At 35.8% G+C, this 27445-nt stretch overlaps 1 protein-coding gene across 1 annotated transcript in view; it reads right to left on the bottom strand.

Moving 5' to 3' along the window:
* NEBL (nebulette) overlaps positions 1–27445 on the bottom strand; it is a 92310-nt gene that overhangs the window by 26079 nt on the left and 38786 nt on the right. The window contains 13 exon segments of the mRNA XM_071428843.1: positions 1950–2078; positions 3046–3138; positions 7256–7427; positions 8550–8654; positions 10839–10932; positions 12903–12994; positions 13399–13491; positions 16682–16774; positions 19875–19979; positions 20881–20991; positions 21668–21778; positions 23597–23707; positions 26354–26464. Of these exon segments, the coding sequence (XP_071284944.1) occupies positions 1950–2078; positions 3046–3138; positions 7256–7427; positions 8550–8654; positions 10839–10932; positions 12903–12994; positions 13399–13491; positions 16682–16774; positions 19875–19979; positions 20881–20991; positions 21668–21778; positions 23597–23707; positions 26354–26464 (1420 nt within the window).

Here is a 27445-nt window from a genome sequence, read left to right as displayed (position 1 = left end):
AAGGTATCTAAAATAAAGTAGCAATTGAACAATGCAGGAATATGTGAAATATGATGAGACAAGGCCAAAGACACTCAGAGATTGTAAAACTGGTTACAGGTCTCCAACTGTCTTTCAGTTGGCATGCCATCAGATAAAACAATGGCCAATGAGAAACCCTGCTGATCTAAGAGTACAAACTCCACCAGGAACAGCCATGGAATCTCACCAAAACAGACTTGGCTCTTATTTATGGTATAAGAGACATTGTATAAGGGCAATGGGCAATCTTGTCTTGTGGCTATGTGGATGAAAAAGATTGGCATTTTTAGCCAAAAATGCTATCTTTTGCTAGCTCTCTCTAAAGGTGTTCACAGAAATGGCCTTTTCCTGTAAATAACTAGGATTATGTTCAGTTAGTTAGCTGTGGCACTTATTTCTTCCCTGCAATGGGAGCTGTCTACAGGTGCTCAAATCCTGGCTAGTCAGCTGGGTTAAAATGGAAAACAACCTCTTGCTAAAATACATTGACCTTGGGAATGATCTATTCAAGACATCACCAGAACAATAGATTCAAATAGAGCCACAAAAAGCAAGCTTACTAGTGCCAGAACTACCGCAAAAACAACGCCCATTTCCCATTCTCAAGTAGTAAAAAATATCTGTTGAAAATCAAATCAAATCAAGCTGACAAAGCAATGTTGAAATGGTTTGGAATACTTCCAAAGAAAAGATCAGAACAGCTATAGACAAACAGTGTGCACTAGACTGTGAAAGCCACTTTGCACCATCACAAGAAGAGAAAAAAACAACATAAATGTGCAATATTGCTATCATCCATTAAAAGAGTTGAGAATATAGTTAAAATACCAAACATGATAGTCAGATATGATACAAGGCAGTACATTTCTGTCAAAGATATGTATTTCTATCTTTGTCCAGAGTTAGCACGGCAGTCTGAACACCTTCTCCCTCACCCATTCTTAATCAGAGCTGCTTGTATGTATTTACACGGCACTCATAAAAAGGTAGACTCCTTAAGCACCAACCAACACAGGAACATATTACTCCAGTGAATGGGAGAACATAAACAAGTGCAGTCTACAATTAAGAAGCCTGAAAATCTTCTAAAAGCATCAGTAATTTAATGTTGTGTAAGCAACTAATTGGTTTCTTATAAAAAAAAAAAAAGCAACCCTTTGAATAACCTTTCCAAAGCATCATTTTTTCACAACTGAGAAGCAGAAATCACTACTTTTGAAAAACATCTATTTAGAATGCCATGATTCAGAATATTTTCACTTCATCAGTCAAGTCTAGTACATACTGTAACACCACTAGCATGACTAGACCCTTATGCATAATTTTCCTAAATTTTCTTCTAATCAACAGCATCAAACAAGTATGCAATGTGGGTTTGTACCTGAGAATGAAGGTTTGTCAAAGTATTCTAATATTAGAATTGTTAAACCATAAGAAACTACATAAACTTCCCAGCTGAATGAAAAAAACAGAGAGCCACAAAATCCTGCATAATTGAATACAGGAAAAAGTACTTTAGTCACTAAAGTACTATGATATACTTGATTTACCCACTGAAAAGACCAAGGTAAATATGTTTTTTCAGGTTAAAGGTGTATTTCATTCAGTTACATTGTGTCATTCAAGAGAAAAAATAAAAACAGATTCATGTACATTTTGCAAAAACACAACACAATTTCTTTAAAGCACTGTAAATAGAAGTTAAGAGGGCTTTGGAGCCAACAGCAAAACTGTGGAAGAGAATCCACAATAGAATTATATGGCACACAGAAACTGTGAAGTCTTGCTTTGCTTTCTCTGTCAATCAGGCAATAGTTTACAAAACTTCTACTTGTGACTACACAAGGATAAGGAGTTAATACAGGCCTGTGAAGTCTCAACACACTGCAACGGTGTTGTTAGTGAAAAAAGGTGGGAATAAAGGGTACCTCCTTCATCAGATAGCCTTGTTATCTCACTGCAGTAAGAAAAGGTAGGGTTCGTGTCAGAGCCATCTGACTTATAATCTCCCAGACTGGTGGAATGTAAATACTGCTTACTGTAACGGCTTGCTCTTTCTACAAAGGTAGAAAGAAATAAAGAATCACAGTAAATAGATGATGGAAGTGCAAAGACAAGCAACAAGATAAACCCCACCAGTGCTAACATTGCTATTTATACCCTGATGGCATTAAAATTAGAGAAAAGTAAATTCTTTGCAATTTTGTTTCCATTTTGAGCATCGTTAGTTCCAAAGCTTGCTTTAAAATCTAATGCAACTAAGCTTGTTCTTTGCTTTAAAAGAATAGCAGAAATGGAAGATGGTATTGAGATACCAGAAAGGGAAGGGATAAAGATAAAGAATACAAAAATTTTCAGTGGAAAATCGAATTATTCCTTTATCCCAGCATGCATAGAAGTGCATGTGGAAATACAGTAGTATGTTGTTCCAAAGAATATTTAAGGAACCAAAGTAGCAAAGGAAATGCATGTGAAAAATTACACATTCAAAATAAACACTCCTATGCAGGAAAAGAATCAATAAACTTGTAAAACCAAAACCCACTCCCCGTTATTACATTACTTTCTCTCCTTTTCCATGTATCCTAAAATTATTAAGATCTTGGACTTCAAAAAATAGAACAAAGCATAATGTCATGTGCCATATAGGCAAAATGTGCATGGAAAAGAAATCAATTTTGTAAATAGGTCACTTTCTAGAACTCTGAAATTTTATAAGGTCCAACTATTTGAAAATTCTACTTATAGCAAGGACAAAGTAGGTCAATGCTTTTTAAATGGCTACTTGTAAGTGGCATGAATAACTCGTTAAGATAAGATTTATTTCAAGATTTTGTTTCTGCACATGCGATTACAGCTGAAGTTCCTATAAAATACTGCATTTAAACTACAACAGTTATAAAGATATATACAATATGCTTATAAAACATGTGGCTGGCATATTGACCTGAAAATTTACAGTATCAACTTAATTTCACAAACATGAAAAGCTGAACTGGGGAAAAGTCAGGATATAAGCAATACCAGAAAGCATATGCAGACTCCTAGACTGAATATTGTCCTCCAGAGGATCAATGTCGAAGATGGAGCCAGGATCTGTGCGCCAAACTTTAAGATCTTTTTCCAAAGCACAGAAAGTATAAGACAGACAAACAACAAAGGAAGTAAAAGCATGAAAGGAATGAGATTTAACAATCAATAATCAATTTCCTTCATCTAGAAATTAACCAAAATACCTAGATATTCACCTGAAGAGATCAGAAAGCCTAATTTTCTGCTTAAAAGAACTTAGTGCATTAATTTTAAGCACTGACATTACTTGAAGGAGACTCTTGCTCCCAATTTTTTTACATTTTCTAAACATAATCATAGTATGTTCTTAAGTCTAAATAAATGGGAATCGGTTAATTATCACATATTAGAGCTCTCTTCCAGTAGCAGAACCAAAATCATCAGAGCTGTAAGATTATTTCCCCAGTTCACCAGCAGCACCCTTATGTGTGGAGATGCTGCAGTGTATATCCCTGTTGCTGACAGCTGGCAGGTTACAGCTCCACAGCTGACAGACACTACAGAGTCTCCTTTGCATATAGCAGAGATCATGTCAGCGTAAGAAGAATCAGTGCCATAGCTCGTCCAAAATAAATTTCTACTGATTGCTTAATTCATGTAAACTCAAAAGTATCTATCTTTCTTAGTTAATATCAAAAAAATTAACTAAGGCAACAAATTCAGCTGTAGAAATCTGCATTGTACACATATACCATGCAATAAAATTACGTCCACTCTTGAACTTAACAAATAATTCCCTGTGCCAGTGTGTGCCCAGGTGGCCAAGGCAGCCAATGGCATCCTGGCCTGGATCAGCACCACAGTGGCCAGCAGGACCAGGGCAGAGATCATCCCCCTGTTCTCGACACTGGCGAGGCCACACCTCAAATCCTGGGTTCAGTTTTGGGTGCCTCAGTTCAGGAACGGTATTGATATGGTGGGGAGAGTCCAGGGAAGGGCAATGGAGCTGGGGAAGGGTCTGGAGCACAAATCGGATGAGGAGAAGCAGAAGTAGCTGGGGGTGTTTAGCCTGGAGAAAAGGAGGCTTAGGTTGACCTTGTCATTTTCTACAACTGCCTGAAAGAGGTTGCAGTGATGTGGGAATAGGTCTCTCCTCCCATGTAACAAGTGATAGGATGTGAGAAAATGGCCCCAAGTGTGCCAGGGGAGGCTTATATATTGGATATTAGGAAAAGGTTCTTCACTGAAAGGGTTGTCAAGCACTGGAACAGGCTGCCCAGGGAAGTGCCTGAGTTACCATCCCTGGAGATATTTAAAAGGTGTGTTGACATGATGCTTGAGGACATGGTTTTGTGGTGGGCTTGACAGTCCTGGGTTAATGGTTGCATTTGATGGTCCTAATGGTCTTGGCCAATCTAAATGATTCTACGATATCTGATATGTCTAAAATTAATAAATCTTTTAATTTCTTCAAACCAGTTTCAACTAAAACCTTGATGTAAAATATAATCAGTCAAAGCACTAATCTACCGGATCACACATTTTTACTATAGTTTCTTCTTGGGCAGATCTGGCTTCAAGATTTACTCCATATACTGGAAGTAGGAAAAAAAAAAAACTGTCTTCCCAGCTTTGTTCTTTTGCTGGTTTGAGAGATACCAAGCTAAGTAACTGGTTGTAGGTAAAGTAGGACTGTGAGGACCCCAAAAATTACATGTTTCAAATGATTAATAGCCTAGATGCAACGGAAAGAACAGACAGAGCTAGCAAAATAAATCCCATGGCTTTAGAATACATTCAATGTATGTACACTACACATTATCTACCACAACTCCCATAAGGTGAGGTGTAGTGCTAACTCCTTCCTGCCAAGATAAATTAAAGCTAACTCAAAGTCTTTTGATAAACAATGTGTTATTTCTAATAGAGATAAATTATGCACATAAATTATGCTAATAGGCTTGTAGCATACACTAAAGAGCAAATTGCAAACTGAACATAAAGCACTGACAGGCATGAGAAGGGGTAGGGGAATTGGTGAACACCCAACTTGTCCTATTTGATCATGCCTTGGCAAGTGAAAATATAAGTATGGCTTCATGGCAGCACCAGTGCAAGAGTCATTGATTTGTATTGATTTTATCCATCTCTGTAGTCTGAAATAAAATACATGGAATCAGAATCTTGGCAATCTATAACACAAAACAGTTTTCATTCCCTGGTAGCTTTTGCCAAGGTAAAATATCCTTATACTCATGTGAGAATTGTGGTTTCTCTTTAGTAACAGATCCAAAGCTCACCAACATCAATTTATCTTGATGGGTTGAGAATGGCTTAGTAGGGTTAAAACTCGTGTCTATTTGCCAGAGCAGTGTCATTAATTTTAGTAACCAGGCATTTGAAAGAGTAGCTCTAGTTTCACCAATAATACATTAAGAATCAACCAGAGGGATTCTGACACAGTTTTCCTAACTGGCTGAACAATTTACAGCTACGAATAATACTCACGAGAGTCCTAAGTACATTTTTCGGTTTGCAAATTTTTTTTTTTTGAGTTGCCAAGGACATTTCACAATCAGGGAGCTCACTGCTTCTTTCTAAACAAGTAGATATTATAATTGCAATTTTATTCCAAAAAAGCTCTAGCTGAAATAGTCAAGTCTTTTTCCTTTACATAGTTGTACAATTTTTGCTGTTTGGCAGGCATGGGAAATTAAGAATTTCTTTGTGTTTTGATACTGGAGTATTTTTAGATGATAAATAATTATATATATATTTCAGTTCTTACAGCTCACGAATCTGTCTCAGGGATGTCCTTCATTCCAATCTGCTTGTTCTAGCAAGACTTCAGCTGCTGAACATGGGATTGCACACATGGTTCTTATACAGGGCTACAGCACACATGCAATGCAGCAGAGAGCAGGAGGCTTGTAGCATACACTAAAGAGCAAATTGCAAACTGAATGTTACACTGCAATTTCACAGAAGCCTTTTTCTTTTTCTTTGGCTGCACCACAACTATGAAAGTGAGTAGTGATGGAAGATCATCAGCACCTGCCCCAGACAGAGCTCTCTTAACACACACTTTTGGGAAACCCCTTCTCATATACTGTAGCTACAGACACAAAAAGGATGGCAAAAAAAAAAGGAAAGAAATAAATTTCCTTATGTGGGGGAGACTTATTCGGAGACTTTAAGGAACAGACTGAGAAAGCATCTGCCAGGAATAACATATTTAACCTTGCTGTAGGCAAGAGGATGGCCTATGTGACCAACAAGTTAGTCCATTTCACCTGCAATTTCTCTGGTTTTGAGATGCAAACTTAAAGTCAGCCTCCCTGTTATCACTATATATGAAGAATTTTAGAGTGCTATCTCAGTATGGCTTTTTTTGTTCACAGATCCTCTGGGGATCATGGCTGCAAAGCACAGAAAAAACATTAATGGGACACACAAAAAACAAAAGGAAATGAGAAGGAAAAAAAATGTTACCACTTCCTTTGCCGTAGCAGACTTGCTGAGTTTTCAGCAATTCCAAATATCCACTTTGATTTTTAAACAGAGCTCATTATGGTTATGCCAAATAACAACTTTATGCAATACCTTGTCTTTACATATGAATCTAATCTGCATTCTACCCCTTGAACACCCATCCTTATCTTGGGCCATCTTTCAGAACATCACTTCTCAACACTGGTAGTTGGCTTACCAGAGATCTAATGAGTTAGTGATGAATTACAGCTTGAGATATTTTAAAAGCTGTGTGAGATTGTGGTTACAAGGTAAGATTGTGAGATTACAAGGTAAATAGATATATGCAGTTCTGAAGAAATTACTGACTGACAGAAAGGAAAATTTCAAACTGGCCTGCAAAATTTAAACATTGATAGCTTGCAGAATCAGTTTTAATAATCTTTCTTTTGTGTAAAATTGTAAAACCTTGACCTACCTTTTAGAGTCAAAATTCAAATTTAAAGTAATAGTAACAACTATCCATATATTTTTTTTAAGTCACAGATCAAATGACTACATGGTCATTTGATCTCTATGATCTATCTCCCATTCATTCCCATTATGACTTCTCTAGAAGCTGACATGGAACCTGCAGTTCAACCATAGGTTTCATGGTGAGAAAAGAGAGAAAATGGAATCTGGAGAGCACAAACAGGGGCTTCTCTCTTCCCCAACATGCCTTCAATAACAACAGTATTTATCAGCTTACCAACAATTATTCCAGGTCTTCTATCCATTTCAACAATATGTGGATGCACACCCTTGTATGCTGCATCACTCACAATTTGGGTGTTTTTTCGTACACGCTCTGTTATAGGATCATCTACCACGGGGGTGAAGCCTCTGCCCTTTGTCTTCTCAAAATCTTCATGATATTTTACCTAGGAAAACAAGGAGAATTACATTTTTCCCCAGGTTGCAACTGACAGCAAATGGTTATTCTGTGCAGGAATACATATATGTCTGGTTTATGAGGCACTTATATACTTTGACTTTTCACCATAACAGAATTGTTGTACACATGAGATAGGCTGGATGGCCAGCCAAGTATTTTCTATCACCTTAACTAGTTTTTATGATATTTTATTATTAATTTTGCATTTCTTGTCCATTGATACTGAATAAGGCCCTAGCTTAAGCAGCAAAGCATCATCTTACTATCACACAGGACACAAAACAGCCCTGCCCTCAGGAGGTCATCTGGTGCATTCCCTTCTTCTCAAAGACAGGATAGCTGTCTACTGATGCAGACAAATACATCTGCCAGTTAAAAAATTCCAGCAGTAGTAGTTCTAAAGAACTCAAGCATTTTCATTTTCATTCAAATTGATAATTTTGAGTACTTGCACAGTATCACACAAAATGTATATTTAGCCCTTTTGTTTTATCATATGTCAACTGGCTTTAAAAATAGGTTTTTAGAAAGAACAACAGTTATTCTAAACTGCCTGCTTTAAAAGAAAATATTAGAAAAAAGGACATTAGAGTAGAAAGTGTTACAGCACCAAGTGTTGGAACAAAACCTCAGTATTAGTAAGAGTTATAAAGGTAGTACTGCTGATTATGCATATTTACATTATAAATAACTTAATCATCAATTCATTAAATTGACAAACATTCTCACACAAGCTGATGCACACAAAACAACTCATTCCAAGAACCAAAGTCACGCAGAAACCAGGAACATGCACAGGCACAAGGTGAAGTGTGTCACCTAATCCAGTGAAATTGTGATGCTCAAATGATGTGTGTACATTTTTAAAGGAAAAAAACAAAAGAACTGACATTTAACTGTTAGAAAACTGTTTATTAGTATTTTGAAAATGTTCATTACACTCCTATGCAGTTAGCAAACACTCCCTCTACAGGCGTAAGAAGAAAATATTCCTTCCATACCTGAGGAGAGAGTTTCATTAGTTACCTATATTAATGGAAGGCAAAATCCAGTGGAAGTCAAGTGCCATTCCTTAGAAGGCTCTAGTCACAGGAAGAAAGTACCCTACCATTGAGATGTTGTTTTGTGTTTCTTTGACATGCCTTAGCTCAGGTGTGTCTAGAAGCACACTACGTCTACCTTTCATCTGCCTCTGATCACTGCTGTACTTGACCTGCAAAACAGCAACAACAGCACAGGTGAATTTCTTTGCTTACAGTAGGAAGGATGGTGAGAATCACACCATGCAACAGTACTTTCCAAACCACAATGCCCAACAGTTCTCTCCTTTTACTCACATGCCAGTAAATTATTTCACAGTGAGGATACAGATGAGCTTGTATATTGGTAAGGCCAAAAGGCACATTTATCCCATCAATCACTTACTAAAAATAAAGTATTTATTTAAAAGCTGAAATTTGTGACTGTTTGAATGACATAAGGGAAATAATTCATTTATCAACTGAAAAATAAGATAAACACTAAAAAAACACCATTGTGACTTAGAACATCCTTTAAAACTGATGATAAGCTACCTGCTTATTACTGAGACAGACACAGAGTCTGTGGGATTGGGATAACCTGAGAAGCCCAGGGAATTCAGTCCTTACAAGAGGATTAATCCTTTGGAAAGCTTATAACTCCCATTCAATAGCTAGTCTTTACTAGCAGCACAAAGCAACATGTCTGGGAAGAATCTGAATATTTTGTTTCCTAAACAAATGTCTGGGCTCCGGGTTTTGTGCCTTAGTAAGTACTGAATCTCTTACATCACATTTCTCCTGATTACCTTATTTTGTGGCATTTTACAGACTAGTAAATATATAAGGTTCATTATCTGTTAAAAATAAGAAAAAAACACTCAAAATCCCAAAACAGTGAAAGTAGCTGATCTTACTTATTGGTTTGGGAGTGAGTACTCTTACAGTTTTTTCTGTCTTGTTGAGTTCTTCTACCAATGGCCTCTCTTAGCTCTACATTGCACCGTGACCTGTGCACTGTGTTAGTTAATATTCTAGATTTACCTATGTATTCACACTCCAAGTATTACTTCTTAAATGAGTCATGCAAACCTATTTCAACATGTGTTTGTGATGAGAAAAACCATGTATTGAAACTGTCAACCCTCCTTAAGATTATATATTGGCTAAGAAAGCACACCCATGAAAATATATATCTTGGTGTCTGTTTTTCATAGGTAAGCTTGAAGTATTGTGTGAGAAACAAAAATATATAGTACTGCATATTCTTCAAAGCCTTCTTAATTAAACAGTAAATTGTCTTAGAAAATATATTCAGCTACATATGCTTTTGAATATAAGGCATTTTCTGGTCAGAATAATTACAGTCAACATGGGCTGATTTTTATCTTTCTCATTAACATAGAGGAGTTTTTATCCCTGTAAGTCTTGAGAAACAAAGTGAATGAGTCACTTGGAGAAACACATTTAATTTTCACAAATTAAAAAAATTATTTAAAGACTAGAACTGTCATGAGATTTTCCTCTTATTTTCAACTATACACCTCAAAAATAATTGACTTTGGTAAATATTCATGAGCATTTTAAGAACATGATTAAGATATATGCAGTTACAATGTCAGATTCCGTTCCTTTGTCCTTAGACATATTCCCTGACAAATTCAACCTACTTTTCACTCCTACACTCAGTTCTCAAGTGTTCATTACTTGCAATTCTCTTCTGCCACAGTGATTCTGCATGAAACCTTTTCTATTTACCATCTGCAGTGACTTTGCCATGAACGTTGTTTCAGTGTTGAGGACAGACTGCAATGTAACTGGTCTTATCCTTTACTCCATTGGGCTTTCTGCACGTCTTCCTTGTTCCTTAATAGAATTGTCTCCTGCTTCTTAGACTACTTTAGTAGCAATTACATTTTATTATCATAAAAGCCAAGAAATAGATATTATCTTACTCTTTAGTATTTAGCAATGGGACCTATTTAGAACTACTCAGCTCTAACAGAGGTGGCACGTCACAGAACGGAACGGACACTTCCATGTTTTGAATGGCAAAAAAAAAAAAGACATCTGCACTGAGGTTAAATTCTCATTTCCTCTTTTTCTTTACTGCAAAGAATTACTGACCTCTAGTGACTCTCTCCTTGAAAAATACTGACACCAACACAACCACTTACTTTTTTGCAAACGCATTCCCTGAATATGTTTGTTGTACATATATGCAGTCCATGTCCTCAAAGAATAAAACCAATATCTCATCAGTGAATGATGTAGTTGGCTTTCTTTGACATAGCAAATGTAGAAGGAAAAGCATATCCATGTTTATATTTCTACAGCAACTGAAAAATCTGAATGACAAAAAGATTCAAACAACTTGCCGAGCTGATATTATCTTGATTCTTCCTGACTCTCTCCATCTCAGGAGTGACACTCACAGCAGTAGCTTTGCCAGGCTGCTCTCTGTAGTGAATCTATTATTTAACAGAATAAAATATATATTCATACTATTTCAGGTATAGCAATATATTCTTGTTTTATATAAAAATGCATGACTTCAAAGGTCATCCAGGAAACAACAGAAAAGCTAAAATGCATCTGAAGTTTATTACAGTTTATAAAACTTGATTTTTGAAAGATAACCTTGAATATTTTTTAATGTACAAGCTGTTTATTAATGCATTTCTGTGGATATATACCCACATATGCACACAATATCTGGCATTTACCAGACTGGTCCTTTGCTCTACAGAGAAATAACTCATATTTGGAATGGGGTTAAGCCACATGTAATGCAGTAAAGGCAAGCAGAGCATATGAAAAACTGAATTTCAGAAAGGTCCACTGTAAATCCATATTTGTCAAAACACAGAAATTCCATAAGTTCTCCATCTATGTTCTAAATTCTATATATTACATATTCAAAGGTGATTAAACACAGAGGGTGCAGTACATCAGACAACTGCCAATTGAACCCAGCCTAATTTCGCTATGCATTTATTTAAATGTACTGTAGGAATATCCCCTTCATCACTCTGCAATCAAACACACTGCATTAAATGCATTAAATGCACACCCAAGGCTGGATCAGGATCTAAAGCAGATCAGGACAGGATGTGGCATTGACAGACCAAGCAATGTAATGTTAACTGTAGCCCCACATGCTGGGAAGTCAGATATGGTAAATATTTAGTAACAGATTCTGGCAACAAATTCATACCAATTCATGTATTTTTATGCAAAATAAATGCTTCCATACAAAATCAAGCTCTTGGGTTTAATTGATAAGGTTAACTGGGCAGATACATTATACTCATAATTCTGCAGTGCATTGTGGCAGTAAGGCAGCTACTGCTTAAGCAATTTTCTTCCAGGACAACACAATTTTGGTCTGTCCACATCAATGTATTCCAATTGAAAAATTCATGTCTTACTAAAACTATGGTAAGCTTTTAAATGGATTAGACTTGCAAATTAACACTTATAAAGGTAAAATGACTATTCAAGAATTGATGTTTCTAGAAATGGCTGAAGTTAACAAATCTTCACTCAAAGCTATTCCAGTGATTTGAAAAGAATTTAAACTTTCCAGGGAAATTTTCACAACACAAAAATTGTTGAAGAGTAAACAGTAGTAGTGTGAGTAGAAGTAGTGTACAGACTGGCTTGAAAAAGGGAAAGCAGTTTTTGAACAGAATACATTCTAGGAAGGCTAGATATATCAACAGGAATCCAGAAGCTGAGTTAGAGGGACAGAATTCTTGAAAATTGTGACTCAAAACTATTTTGGTGAATGCAGCAGAAAGCACCCAGGGAAACACTGTCGCTATTTGTGGACCCGTGACCCACAGCTGCTGATGGCAGCTCTCAGTGAGGAAGGAGAGTGCCTGGTCTCTCATGGACTCATCAAGAGGGTGCAACTTCATCAGTGCAGGAAGGCAGTAGCATGCTCCAGTCCTTGCCTTCTTCTCTGCACCCCTGCAAATGGTTATCTCAGCCATTAAATACTAAATTCTGATGGGAAGGTTACTGAGGAACCAGAAGGAGAAAGGTAAGTGAGCTGAAGTTGGAGACCAACTGTAGCTAATTTCTCACAAAGCAAAGAAAAATAAAACTGGAAACAGGTATTTTGTTAAAAAAAAAAAAAGAAGGGTCAAGATTTTCTGCAAATATCCAAGGAAGAGAATAACATCTCAAAGCATTGCAGCCATTTCTTTAATAGAATACGTGATGGTTCACCTGCCATTTCCCAAACCAAGCAAAGCCTTCTCACAATTGTTTCCTAAGAGAAGATTTTCAAGTAATTCCATTACTTGAATTTGAACACATTACAATACATTCATTTCCCCCAGACTAAAGAGAAGGCATCATTTCAGAATACAGAACTTCGTATTCATCTTCCACACCCAAAAATTACACAAAGTATTAAAGGATAGCAACTTCCCATGCTGACATTCTCTTGATTCCTCTTGACTCTTTCCATCTCAGGGGTGATACTCATGGGTGTAGCTTTGCAGAGCTGTTCTTTGTACTGAACCTAGCAAACATGTCAGAAGATATTACAACAGAGATTTCCAAGTAATGGAAATACATAAGTGTGCTAGACATCACTACAGAGCACATTGCATTTGGATGGAAAGTACCATTCCTTAATAATCAATCCCATCTTCCCACACAATACTTAGTACTCACCCTCTGGCAGTTCTTCTATTTCAAACACAGGCAATTGTTATTTCAACAGGAATACTTCACTCTCATTCTTATGAATCAAAGTGCAAAGCTGAGGAATTATCATTATTATTATAATTATGACAATCAATTATTACCATTAATTAATTAAATTGGTCTTTTTGGACAAACAGAAAGCAGCACAAACACCACAGACACAAACACATTTAATACAGCAGAGAGAATTGTGCAAGAAATGAAAATGGGGCACACATTACTGATATTCTTCTGGTTTTCCTTAACTCTCCTTAGTTCAGGTGGATCAGAAATTGTTGTTGCACGCCGAATTTCCTCCTTGTATTTAATCTGCACAGTAGATATTACAAAAATATTATCAATTTGAAGAAGAGAGAGATAGGCACTAAAATACATCTATCACTTTATACTCTCACCCTTACACATACTGCACTACTAACACCTACTAACACCATTGGCCTGAAAAGCAACAGTTGTACTTAATTTCTAAAACAGTCTGCTAAGGGTCTCTGATGTATCTTGTTTGATGCAATGCAGCAGAGAGTGCTTAAAACAATTCTAGTGTACTAAAACTCTTACAATGGGAATAGACATCACATGGGATTGTGGCTATTTTCACCATAACTGGGGTGCTGCATACACTACTTGGAGATCCACACCCCTTTGAAAATGACTTGGTCTTACTATTTACTTGCTATGGTGTCTACCAGTCCATTTCAGAAACCAAGCCCTTTTAGGTGTTCCTAAAAGGGTGGATGGCTTCAGAGTTTCATTGAATTTCTTTAAAAAAACATGGGATGCACAGGTGAGGATGTTGTTGTCTGGATTGTTGAAGCCTTTGCAGGTGCTGTCAGATATTTACCAGTTTTTTCCTAACATTTAATTTTCACTCTCTTCTCAAGACATGTTACTTCTGGAGAATGCCCAATTTCATAGCACAGACAAAACAACTTGTTTTCCTCTAAGCTCATACTTGGAAGCTGCTTTGACTGAAATTTATAAATAAATAAAACCAAACCAGCCCAAAGTACAGACCAGAAATGGAAAATCACAGTCCAGACAGTTTAGGACTGGCAAAAACACCATAGCAGTAGAAAAAAGGGTCTTTTAATACAGAGTATTAGGTAAGTTTAAGAATTGGCAGTGCTACTCATCCTAAAAATGCTGCAAAATGTCTAAAATGTCTGTTACTTGAATTTTAATAAGACCCCAGCTTTGTGGTATTGACTGACATACCACAGGGGTTTCCTCACAGATTTCACACTAACAAAAACACAAATAGATTCTCCCAAAACACTTCTTCTTCCCAGTGCTGTGTCCAACCTTGCCTGCCCCACAATATAAATAAGTTTTTAAAAAGTCCTTCGTTATTTGCAGCTTCTCCTCTGAATTCAGCTACAGCCCATGGGTCTGTGGCTTGCTTTGAAAGTTCTGTGAGATCTTGGCTTCTTCCAAACCAATGACCACAACAGGTGAGATAAGCTCTACCTCCTTGGCTGTCACCACCTTGTATTTTAGGCTTTGAAAACACCATTCTGATGTTTTCCTCCTACATATGTAGTCTGGAAGAATCTGGTCACTTTCAGAACATGATTCAATGGACTTTTTTGTGTGGTTGGTTGTACTGTAAGTGTTATTTTGGTGACCTGGTGTTACTTCTTGTGCAAATGTGCTTCACATCCCACATACTAGTTTTGTTTAGCCCAGGAAATAGTTTTAAGGCTGTCCCAAGTTCTTCTGGCTAAATTCAAAAATACGTGTAAAACATTTAAATCTAATGGATTCAGAATTGGTGTAATTTACCCTCCCTTTGGGACTCCTGTAAATTACACAATACAATTTCCCCCTTACTGCACAATATAATTTCCTTCTAGATGACATGTAATTTGAAACATTCTTATACATTGCCTTTAAATTTGGCATGCTATACCTCTAATAAATATTATACAAGACTGAAGTAATTTTAAGTACACTACATGTAATAAAATATCTTTTGTAAAACATTAACTCCACACAAAAACTAGCAAGGTAAAGGTCATGCTATTTACATAGTACCACTACACCACTAATGCATTTTGTACTTCCCTTGGTAGGTTTTTCCTCAAATGTGTTTACTAGCATACTGATCAACCTTTCATTTTTCCCTCTTCACCACTATTTAGAATTTCTAAAACAGCAAGAACAGTGTATGCTATTTTTCCATTTCACTTTGAAATGTATTGTGAAAAAGCACTACAGTAAGACTTCTCCTTTCTGTGTGACTACTCTTGAAATAAATGTCTGTGGTAATTGGAAATTTAAAAGCAAAATAACAACAAAAAAACTAAACAAAGAAACAAAAAAAACCCTCACCCTCAAATCAAGAAAATCAACAGCTTCCCAACAGCAGGTTTCAACTATTTAATATACAACTATTTCAGGATTTAGGACACATGATAGCTTGCATTGTGACTCAAAATGACAAGATGAATAGTGATGGATAGAGTAGAAAAAGAATTTTAAGGAAAATAAGAGCTTTTCAAAATTTTTTGGAAATTCTCTACTGACCTTACTTTGGTGGGAAATTAGGTTTTTGACACTATTCAATAAACAATGAAATTCTATGAGAATAAGTGTCCAGAGACCCTAATTCATATTTTAACTAATACTTAAACACAACATAGTATCATGTCTGTACATTATTTCTGAACTTTACTTAAAAAAAAATCTAATAATTATAAAAGTCATGTCACAAACATAAAAATTGCCCCAGAGGAGTCCCCACCAAATATAAAAAGGAAATGAACAACACATTTACAAGGGTTTTGCTGCTTGGCAGTCACTTTCCAGGTTTTTTCCAAGTTTAGCAGAACACGATGTATTATTTGAAGAAAACATTCATTTTGATATTTTATTTTAATCTACCTATTAAAGTGCCAAAGACATTGGGCATCCTTAGATTAAAAAAAATCAGTTCAGAACTAATCTCATCAGATCCACAGATCAACTTGTGACCAGCACGTAAAGACCCAACCCTCCACCTTTTCACATAGGTGAAGCCTGGACACAGTTTTTCTCATCTTGAAGTACAAACTCTATCAAGTCCTATGCAACACATGCAGTCTCTAACAGGATATGACAGATTTTCTCTTTTGTCACACGGTATTTTTCTGCAAATACAACTGCTGTTCAGTCTGTCATATGGGGAAATGCATCTCATATTTCTCACTCCTAAGAGTGAGAAGTTTTCCTATCAACAAACCTTGAACAAAACACTTTCCTCAAATGTTTAGTTAAAATATTTTCTTATTTTTCTTAATGTTTCAATTAGACTCTCTACCTTTGGACACAGAAGTACCACAGTAGAGGGGAGTTCTAGCTGTGCTAGAGTAGAGCTCTACATACAAAATCCAGTGGACAACTATTTGAATGAGATGTGTGATATGAAAATGAAGAACTTTTTAGTAAACAAAATGGTAAAAAAAAAAAAAATTGCTCACCTTTTACTCACATAAGAATAATTTATGATAATAGTACTTACCGAACTAATATTCTGTTGATTCTTCTTTACTCTTTCAATCTCTGGAGTATCTTTTACAGCTGTGCCAGCTCCTACTTCCTTCTTATAAAACACCTTCATTTCCCCAAAAGAAAAGATAATTATGAGACTGTTAGCAATGCAAATGCTAGTTCTCATAAAAGGGCTGGGCAATTTTCCAAGTTCCAAATTGGTCTGACTATAAATCTTGCTAAGAAAGCAAATACTTTAATTTTTCATAAATAGGACTAATTGTCAATAACTATAATAACATTGTTTTCAGCTGTAACCCAGCTAATATATTCTTATCCTTTAAACTGGTATCAGTATTTTTAAGTATTTGACATATTTAAATTTGGAAAAAAAATTAGAATTTATATAATAATGTATAAAGTTTTACAAATGTAACTTTATGCTTGAGTAATTTCATTCATTTCAATGTTATTGAAGGTTCCTGTACATGCAGGATTTGATTTGGTTTCTGTAGTCTTCAGATCTTAAAATACTGTGAGAAGTGAACAGACATTACTATTGTTTCTAAGTTAACAAACTAGAAAATTGAAATATTCATGGAAAAATAACCATAACAAACCAGAGCTACAATCCAAGTCATGCAATTTTTGACTCCTAGGTTCAAGCCAGAAAGCTGAGGACTGCATCTAAAACTAAAACTCACTTCTTAAAAGATACACATGCTGTTTATATGATTTTATTTCAATTGTTTCAGTAAAGGATAAACACAAAGCACATCAGTAGAATCGATCATTTGAAGTTACTGAAAGAGACAGTAAATAACTGCTCCACAAGTTCCAAGAATGGTTACAATTTAAATAACCACGGAGCACCAGTTCATGCTGCAAAACTAAAGAAGTTTTACTGGATTTTCAGTATTTGGTGTCACTGCTGTTGCCACTCTAGTAAGTATTTCCAGTCCACTAGTGTAAAAAACAAGTCTGACCCTGGGGTTAATAAAATTAATCTTTATCATTTAGCATTTCTGCCTTTCTTATATCAAGATTTATTTAAGTTTTCCTATCAACAAACTTTGAACAATAAAAATATAATTTTTGATTAATTCCTCCGACTTCCTTGAAGTTCTCCATAGCCTGGGGTGAATACTACTGCCAAACAGTCTAGAAAAAAGTCAATGTCTGCAACTAATATTTTAAATATTCAGAAAACCTTTAACAATCTAGAATTTTGCTTTACCATGACAGAGACAGTTTATGAGTAAGAACTTGAAAATTCTTCTGAATCGTATCAGTTAGAAAGATTTATATTGTGGACTGGACTACAATATACTTTTCTCCTCTACCAAGGAAGGATTGGTAAAATATGTTGGAGACAGGAATTTTTCTATGAAAGAAATGACTGTGAAGTAAATATCCTTTTATAAATCATCTGCCAAATGAGCTAGTGAGTTAAAAGCAGCAACGATCTTATCTGCAGAGCTAGTTGTTATTTTTTGTCCCTTAAGGCAGAAAAATACTTGAGACAAAATCCAAATATCATAAGATTATTAGGGGTCATTGTATTTTTTATCTATTCGGGCTGCTTCCAGCTGTATCTTCACTCAGTAATAATTTGCCTTTATCATCTAAACTGCACAGAAGGATGAAAGATTAAAACAGAGAAAGAAGAAAAAAGGTAGTTCAGTCACTGCAGTAAACTGCTTTCCTACATTTGGAAGACCCAGTTCACAAAGAGGAACAGGACAATCTCAAAAGAAAGCAAATACAAATCACCTCAAAGACAAAACATTTTATTTCTTATTATCTAGAACCCTAACAAAGAGGATCATTGTCAGCCTTGGCACTAAAAGCTCTGACTGGCCTCCAGGGCTGCAAGGGGTTCAGACGCATCAGAGCCTTGTCAAGGCTGAACTAAGTGGTGATACCTATCTGAAATTAATCAAGCCTGGTACCTAAATGTTAGTGAGTCCACACTGCCAGAGCCACTGACCTACTTGGGGACTTCATCAAAAGCTATCAAAGGCTGGAGCAGGGAGGAAAGCAGATCACAGGGGCTGCCTCTGTTCCAGGGAGTTTTAGCCTGATAGAACACCAGTGACATGAGAAATGGGGATAACCACATCACACTATGCTGCAGGGCACCGTTCCAGGAGCCAACAGGTGACAGCAAGAAAAAATAGGCCAGTGGGCCTGTCAAGAGCTTCTTCTAGAAAGATGCAGCTTTCAGCTGTCCTCATTCAATGGAAGAAAAATGGCAGGTGATGGCTGGAGATGATCACAGCCTGGAGCAGGCTCAGAGAGGAATCTCCTCTGGTCTCCCCACAGGTTCTTACTCCCCTGCAGAAGCCTCAGCTGTCCATGGGAGCTGCAGGAAAACACCTCTGGGAGAAACTGAGTTTACTCAGTTACTTCTGAGAGCTGGGGAAGCTGAGGATATCTCTAAGTTAAGAAACATGTGTCAGATAATACTAAAAATATTTAAGTATCTTATAGTTCTTTCTCTCAAATCATTTGCTTTATTAGTACTACTTAGTCTGCCATAAAAACCAGCCACTGACTGGCCTTTTGTTCTGGAGGCCAGATCTACTCCTCTTCTCTGTTATATTACAAGCAAAGGCAGAATTACAAACAGCAGCATTAATGGGCCCAAAAGGGAAGTGAAACTTAATACATCCCAAAATGGGCAATTTCAGAAATCTAAGCTCATAATTTATATTTAGGGATAAACTGAAACTTAAATCTAGCATAAAATTTAAAAAATATACCCAGTGTAAAATAAAATCATTATATTTTTCTTTTTTTTGAAATTTGATCTGTTCTAATTTTATACCCCAACCTTGATGCTCAGTACATGTGATAGGAAACAGATGAAAAATCTTATATGTGTAGTAAGAAGCCTAAGATATTTTTTTCCCCTTTTAAATAAAGTACTTCCTGGGGCTTGATGGAAAACGAAAAAAAGATTTTTATTTAAAAATAACTGTGGCTTGGCAACGTGGTATAAGAGGTTTAGAAATTCAAAATAACAGTGTTGCACCTAGAAAAGCTGGATATTATTTTTACTGAAAGAAACGAGTGATACAGTTTTGCCAGGAAAATTATGGAAATGGTTCAAAGGACACCTACTCATAAGTTCCCTATTTTGCTCTGTGGCACAAGAGAGCCTATTGAAACTAAAAAATATCTGAAAAGTTACAAGCAAAGCAAGAAGCACTATTACTCACTGAACTGATGTTTTTCTGAGTACTTCGTATCCTCTCCATCTCAGGAGTGTCTGGGACAGCAGAATAGTTGCAGAGCATCTTCTCTGCTTCATCTTTGTACATTTTCTGGAAAAATAATTTTTACATGTCTATGTTTTTTGGGCTGAAGATAAACAAACTGCACAAAAGATGCTCCTATTGCTGATAAGCCTCCTCATCCCTGTCCAGTATTTACTTAAACCTGTCTTCTCCATTATACTGTGTACCACTGTCTGCCCCCACACTAAAGCATATATAATATACCTATATATAATATATCCTCATACATAACATACCTTCATACATAATGTATCCTCATACATATCTTCCCCTCACTGTCAGGATATAGGTAATGTAACATTAGGTAATTTGGTAATGTGAAAAGAACTACAGGCAGATGTAAATAATTAAATTCAATTTACATGGTGTAACAGGCCAAAATACAAATAAGAATCAGGCAGTTAAGACATTTCACTACATGTAAATTAATTTAGTATGGCAATGAAAACCTCTACAGAGCTAGAGAAGAAGTATTTTGAGCAGTTTTTCAAGCAGTCATTGTTACACAGAATTAAAACATTCAGCTTTTGACTATGTCAACCTGGCTTGCTACTTCTGAAGCTTTTTTGACCCACCGTATTTCTGGAATATATGGACCAACTTACATCCCTTTTCCTATCATTTCAGTCCCCAGATTGCTGTTATTCTTTCTGAATAAAAAAATTATCCTATCCTTTCTGAAGAAAAAATAAAGGGGAAAAAAACACATAACTAATACTACAACTGTCTGTACATGCTGTCTTCAAAGCTATTCTCATAGTACTGGTCACACTATAAAAATTAATTCTTCAATTTATTCAATTTAATATTTTTATTTTGCACTGCTTGCTTTTTTTAGCTTAAGAATGTTCAAGAGGATTTAATGTTTTTAACATCTCATTGTGTTTTACTTTCAAAGTAATTTTAAAGCAATTAATTCTGTACTCACCTGGCTGACAATTTCAGAAGCTTTTTTGGCTCGTTGTATATCAAGGGTATCAGTACCCACTTCCATTCCCTTTCCTTTAATTTCATTCTCCAAATCTTTCTTGTATTCTTTCTGAAAAGAACAGCATTGGAAATATTCACAGCTGACAGCCAAATTCTTAATTTTTTTCCCAATTTAATCTGTGCAATTTCACCGACCAGCATTCATAAACCACCAAATAACTGATGATGCAACAGTACTAGTTTTGTAGAACCTATCCATGCAATGCCTACACTGTAGTTGCTGATGGGTTAAAAAACTCTTTAAACAGGCTGCTCACTTCAAATATAATGTAGCCTGCCACATCTACCTGTCTCTGCAGTTTTGGCAGCCACAGTCAGACTCATGTGAGAATTTCTCCATCTGCTGGGCCTTGCAAGACTGAGGTCATCATGCTTTAGCATCCCTCTAACTCTGTTTATCAGTTGGCCCTACCTAAATAAGCTGCTATTTAGACCTAAGAGCAGCAGGGCCCACAGTGACCAAGCACACCCCAGGCCAGGCATGGCTCATGAGGAACAAGCACAACCTGCAAAAGGTGATAGGAAAGTCTAAGTTCTGGGAAGTCTTAACTTCCCCCCTTACCCTGATTATGCAACTATTCAACTCTTTGCAGCTCAATGGATTAGCTAGTTAGAGAAATCTGTGTTTTCAGGACTGCCTAGATTGGCCACCATCTGGAATTCTCACCCACAATGATTTGTTGCATTCTGTCAAATGGAAAGCTCGCCCCAGGAGCAGTACTGACCATGCTTGCAATTTCAGAAGCTTTCTTGGCTCGTCTTATCTCAGGTGTATCTGGACCAACATCCATGCCTTTCCCTTTAATTTCAGTTTCCAAGTCTTTCTTGTATTGCCTCTGTGAAGATAGAATTTATATATGATAGTCACAAAATTCAGAGAGTTACAAGTAGATTTTTTTTCCACAAGATACCCAAATTTAGGATTTAGAGTCAATCAAAACTTGCAAGAGTCACAGTTCTCAAGACTCTTGGTGAACTGTTGTCAGAAAAAAACACATAAAAAACTACAGGAGGAAAACTTTTAGAAGATTTTCAATGAATGTACAAATTTCTGTCAATGAATTTTTAATGTGGCAGAGGGTGGGAGGAAATCAGCCCATGCATCTTGCTACAGTTTTCTTCTAAAGTAAAGGGGAAGTTTAGCTCTGCAGAACATGGCGTAATAAGTCTGTCCTTGGTGCCAGTCTAATTGAAACACATTTTACTTTTAAGAAAATATTTTATTTATGACAAGACTACATGTTAGAAATTTAATACCATACAGAACTGCTTCCAGTGAACTTCCAGATCAGGAAGTTGTAATTTATTCATTTAATAGGTCCTTCCTGAACCATAGCCATTAGGCAAGTGGCAGTCCTCATCCGTGATTGCTGCTTTTTCCTCGCGATATAAATTATAAATAACCAATAAACTGAAAACAAAATTAATATTTCATCTTCAGCTTAGCCAAGCAAGGATATGCTCCTTGTTCATCAGCAAATTATATTAAAAAGTAATATGGAAATATTGTATACAACAGTTGTAATGTTTTTTATAAAAAATATTCTCAGCCAGTACTATTTCTATTTTCAGTATTGTAGTAATACTAATTCTTTTTCCTGTTCCAGATCATTTCTGCCTGTGGAAAATTCTTCTTTTTCAAGGTAAATACATATAATATATACAATTTTTAAATGCCTCTTACTTTTCTGTTTGTTAATTACTTTTAGCTTGTACATGAGTTAGAAAAAAAGAAATATGTGTTTGTACTCAATACAATGGTTTGATCACTTACAAGAACATGAGCAAAAAGACTTTCAGTCTTCTATCTCTGTTCCACTGATGTAGAAATAAATGTGATAAAACAGCCCTCTACTTCACAAACCATGTTTTTTTGCAAGAATTGTAAATTAACCTGTAAGAATACATCATCCCTCAATTCCTCTCTGCTAAAGGTAGGATGTCAGATGTTTCCTCTAAGCTTCTTATTGTGTAAAACACCAAGGAAAAGATAACCTGAGGAGTTACAGCTATATATTCCTGCATTTCTTTACAGTGGTCAAATCTGCCCTATCCATGGCATTCCCTCTGTTTTTTATGGATAAATGTGTGTGTACATGTGTATATATATATAATATGTATATAAAGATAAAAATATCTTTTCTGTGTACATGTGTGTGTGAATAAACATATATATATATATATATATATATATATATATATATATATATATATATATATATAATACTATAAATAAATAAATAAAATTATATATATATATATATAAAATTCTGAAATTATTCTCCCCAGGCATAACATGAAGCATGAGCTTTGCCCTCCCTCTTCTCTCCCTACAACCTCCCCTTGGATGTCTGGATGACCACCCGAACTCATGCACTGGGAAAGTCTCAGTAGAACCCAGCTCTAAATGCTGGATCAACTGACCCCACTAATAATTTCCAATGCCCTTTTACTTGCCTGAAAATCTGAATTATCTGTCCTGTGTAGTTTTTCATCCAGAGCTTTACTATATTTTTCAAGCAAAACAGAAATAGCCTTAGTTTCAATACTTACATATTTCATTGTAGATTATGTTTTAAAAAAAAAGGAATCTTTTGAGTTTTATACAAAGTGAATCTTCTGTGATATTAATAACCTTGGCTAGGATAACATACCTCATTTAGTATCTGAGCTGCATTTTTCACTCTAATCAAATCTGGTGTATCTTCAAACACTGTCATTCCTTTCCCTTTCATCCCTTCTTCCAAATCTTTTCGATACTCTTTCTAAGGATTAAAAAGAGAGAGAGAGATAGAGAGAGAGATTTCACCACTTCTTATTTTGTGTGAGATCTTGAAAAGAAATGCCACTTATTAAACATCTGAAGAGTCTCTTTGAAATTTCTATGAAATATGAATTAGCTGAAGTAAAGATTTCAGACTTAAAATAGAATTGGAAATTGTGAAATGAAAAGGAACAATGTTAAAAAAGTAAAAAGATTTCAATGTTGTCATCTATTTTTTGTGCTCTTGAAAACCAGCTGTGTCTTATATAGCACTAGCACACTGTTTAGGGGCCTTGTCTGTCTCTGGACAGATATTTTCACTGCAGTAGCATTTTCTTGCTGCAGACCAGCAGTGCTACGGTTTTTACCTCAGTTCCATTAATGGCATCCCAATCAGGATGGATTCCCTAAACACCATACTAGGACCTGTTAAAACAACCTCTTGATAAATGAAAATGTAGAAGCAATATTCCTACCATATCACTCCTGTGCCTCCTAGACCGTGCACTGGTATGACCTATCAACATTCAGCAACTGCAGCCTCCAGAGTACTCAAATATTCAGTATGAAATTCAAAGCACACTAGAACCTGCCCACAGACATTTGGTTCTTTTTGCTCTTTCCAGCTCCTAGAGAGCTGATGTAAGCCTATTGAAGTTCAAGATCTTTACGTTTTGTAAGGATTTTTAATTACTCTTCACATCTCCAGATAAGGGTTAGGCTTTCTTGGACAAAGAAATAGAAGAACATTGAACAAAATATTTATCAGAATGATTTACATAGACATGAACTAATACTCCTAATTACATATTAAGATTCATAAGAGGCAGTGAGCACCTTAATCTCCCTTTATTTAAATAAAAGGAAACCAGATATTTTTAAAGATGCTTCTCTTGATCATCAGAACCATGTCCCGCAAAAAGCAGGAAAAAATTTCTTCTAATTTAGAACTATTAAACTCTGAACTATTTAATTCAGTTATCTCTTCTGAAGGAATTGTAAATGTGGTCTCAGAGAAGAAAGTTTGTGTTGTTATAAAATGTGAAATATTTGCAGAATTCTCTACAGTGGGAAGTCAACAGAATAAGCTGGAACACAGCTGACATTTGGGTAAAAAAAAAAAGTGATGGAACAATTAATTCATTTTTAACTCCAGGTTTTTCTTGTTTCATGCAGTATCTATTCAAAGTTGATTATGAATCATTATGGAAAAACACTGACCAACATCCTTGACTATGAAGAAATACATAATTTTTCTGAATCATGAAAGATAATAATTAATTTTACCTAGGTAATCTTTGGGTTTGGAATACGTTCCTTGGATGTGGATATAAAATCCTCAGAAATTCATGCAGTTATGCATTAATGGAAATACCATTTTCATTTTCTCATTTCCTTCCCCTTTGACTTACAGGCATGGTTTACTCCCTGAATAAGAAGGCATAAAACTTGAGGAGGCCAGAATTAGAGAACATCTTAATGCATTTAGCACTAAGGAGAGGAGCTACATCAAAATGTCAGAGATGAACATATAGAGCACAAGATACAACTGTGCATACAGTACCCACTTCTTTGGGCATTTGGTGAGCAGCAAGATGAACTGAATGAGATGACAGCATGATTTGCATTTTTCCCTAGTGAGAAGGCATGTATGAGATGTACCACAGAATGACACTGCACAAAACAGACCTACCTTGAGACTTGCCTACCTGACAGTCAGACTTATCAGAATAAATTATTTATTAGACGATGAATTTTAAAGGAGTATCTTAAAAGAATTTTTTTTCTTTAACCATATGAAATCTAGCATGGACTGGAATAAGTTGTATAAAGAACAAGGAAAGGAACAAAGTTCAAGGGTTTTTAATTCTAATGTGCCTTATTTGTTTTGGCAAAAAAAATCTATTCCTAATATCATAAATACAAAGTATTGTTGGCTTCCAGATTCAAAGGCAGAACACCTAGTAGCACTGCTCTTCTAGCATTTCTAGCTCTTCTAAATTTGGTCAAACAATACTCAAAACCTAACATGAAATCAGTTTTAAATAATAATATAAAAATACTAAAAGTAGAAGGATTCTCAGTGATGGAAAAAAAATATTTCACTTTTAGTGACACATACAACTGAAGAACATTTCACAAATCTGAAGGAAACAGTAGGCATACAGAAAACATGTACCTTCTAACAAAATGGACTAAAGCAGTTATGCAATATCACAGCTCTATTATGGAATTTTGGTCTTCTTCATTTTTTATCCTTAGCATGTATGATAGACAATTATTTTAATAAAGTTAGTTATAATTGACTCTATGCAGTTCAAGGCATTTGTATAACCACAACTGTCTACCATTAATGTGAAATAATTACTCAAAGGGAAAAACTGCCATCTGGACACCAATGGAAATCCTTCCTTCCACCCCTTTATCTATCTGAAAAGAGAAGGGATAGTCTGGTTCAGGTGTGCTGAGCTTTATAATTTCCTTACTACAGGACTATTCAGAATACAAAATGATGTGAAGGAATTTTTACTTGGGAAGTGACTTGTATGTAGCTGCCAAGAAAATTTCAAATTATTCAGCACTCAGCAGCTTGTATTGATGCTTCTTATTGCTCATTTACAACTTAACTGAAAAAAAAATCCTTTACCTCTTTCAAAAGATTAGTGACTTGTTTTATATGCAGGAACTCTGGGGTCTTGTCTAAATCCAGTGAAGGTCTTCCCTTGATCCCTTCTTCAAAATCTCTGCGGTACGTTTTCTATCGTAGCAAAACCAACAATTAGTGGTACATACATATGCAATTCCAAGCACATTTCAGGAGAGATATTGTAAACAGACCCAGAAATGAGCCCTGCCATAAATTATATTTCACACTAATAAGCAACTCATTATGCATTTCATTATCTCGTTTATTTATACAAACAGATACAATCTAGACAAAAATATGTGTACAGTATGTCCAAAGAGAAGGTTGAACCTGATCTATCAAAGAAACCATTTTCTTGGTAGGGAAAAGAGAAGACAAATGGCACACGAGGTAATGGTTTAAAACTCATTAAAGTTTCTACCAAGAGGCTGAGATCATCTGTTTTCCATGACACAGCAAAACTAATGGAATCAAACTGCAGCACGGGGACACAGGTGCATCCATCTCACTCAGGATGGATGGTAATGCACTGGACTAGATTGTCTGGGAAGTCACAAAATCTCCATCATTTGAAGTTTTTTTTTAAAAAAGTTAGAAAAACATGGCCTGATATAAGACAGTCAGTGCTGTTCTGGAGCCTGGGAACAGTCCCTCTTCCTTGATGAGTTTCCCAGGCTGGAAAGGCAGGAGGATGTTTCAGCTAAATCATGGGGTTGGACTGGATTTTGTGGCTTCACTTGCTCCCACATGAGAACCATCCCTCCCTAAAGATGGAATTCAAGTGAAAATTTTAAAATGTTAATAACTTTTAAAATCTATTCTTAATACTCAAATATTCTTAATAGATCTAGATGATCTATTGAGCTTCTTCTCAATTAAATGATGTGTGAGTATTGTTAGTACCAATGGCCTTTTGAGAAAAAAGCAAATTCACAAGAACTGAACTACAGAGCAGCAGAGAACTCCTTGTATAACTCTACCATACCCACAATTTACTCTCTGCTTCGTACATTTTCTTAACCTGAGTACAAGACATCTGTTAACTTGTCTGTTGATCTAAATTTTACTTGTTCAAAAAGTAAATTTTTACTT

This window comes from Agelaius tricolor, unplaced genomic scaffold (genome assembly GCF_023055355.1).
Source record: "Agelaius tricolor isolate 1412-34295 unplaced genomic scaffold, bAgeTri1.0.p SCAF_6, whole genome shotgun sequence".
Classification (NCBI taxonomy): Eukaryota; Metazoa; Chordata; class Aves; order Passeriformes; family Icteridae; genus Agelaius; species Agelaius tricolor.
The sequence above is the reverse complement of the archived record's forward strand: the minus strand, read 5'-3'. Positions and strand labels throughout refer to the sequence as shown.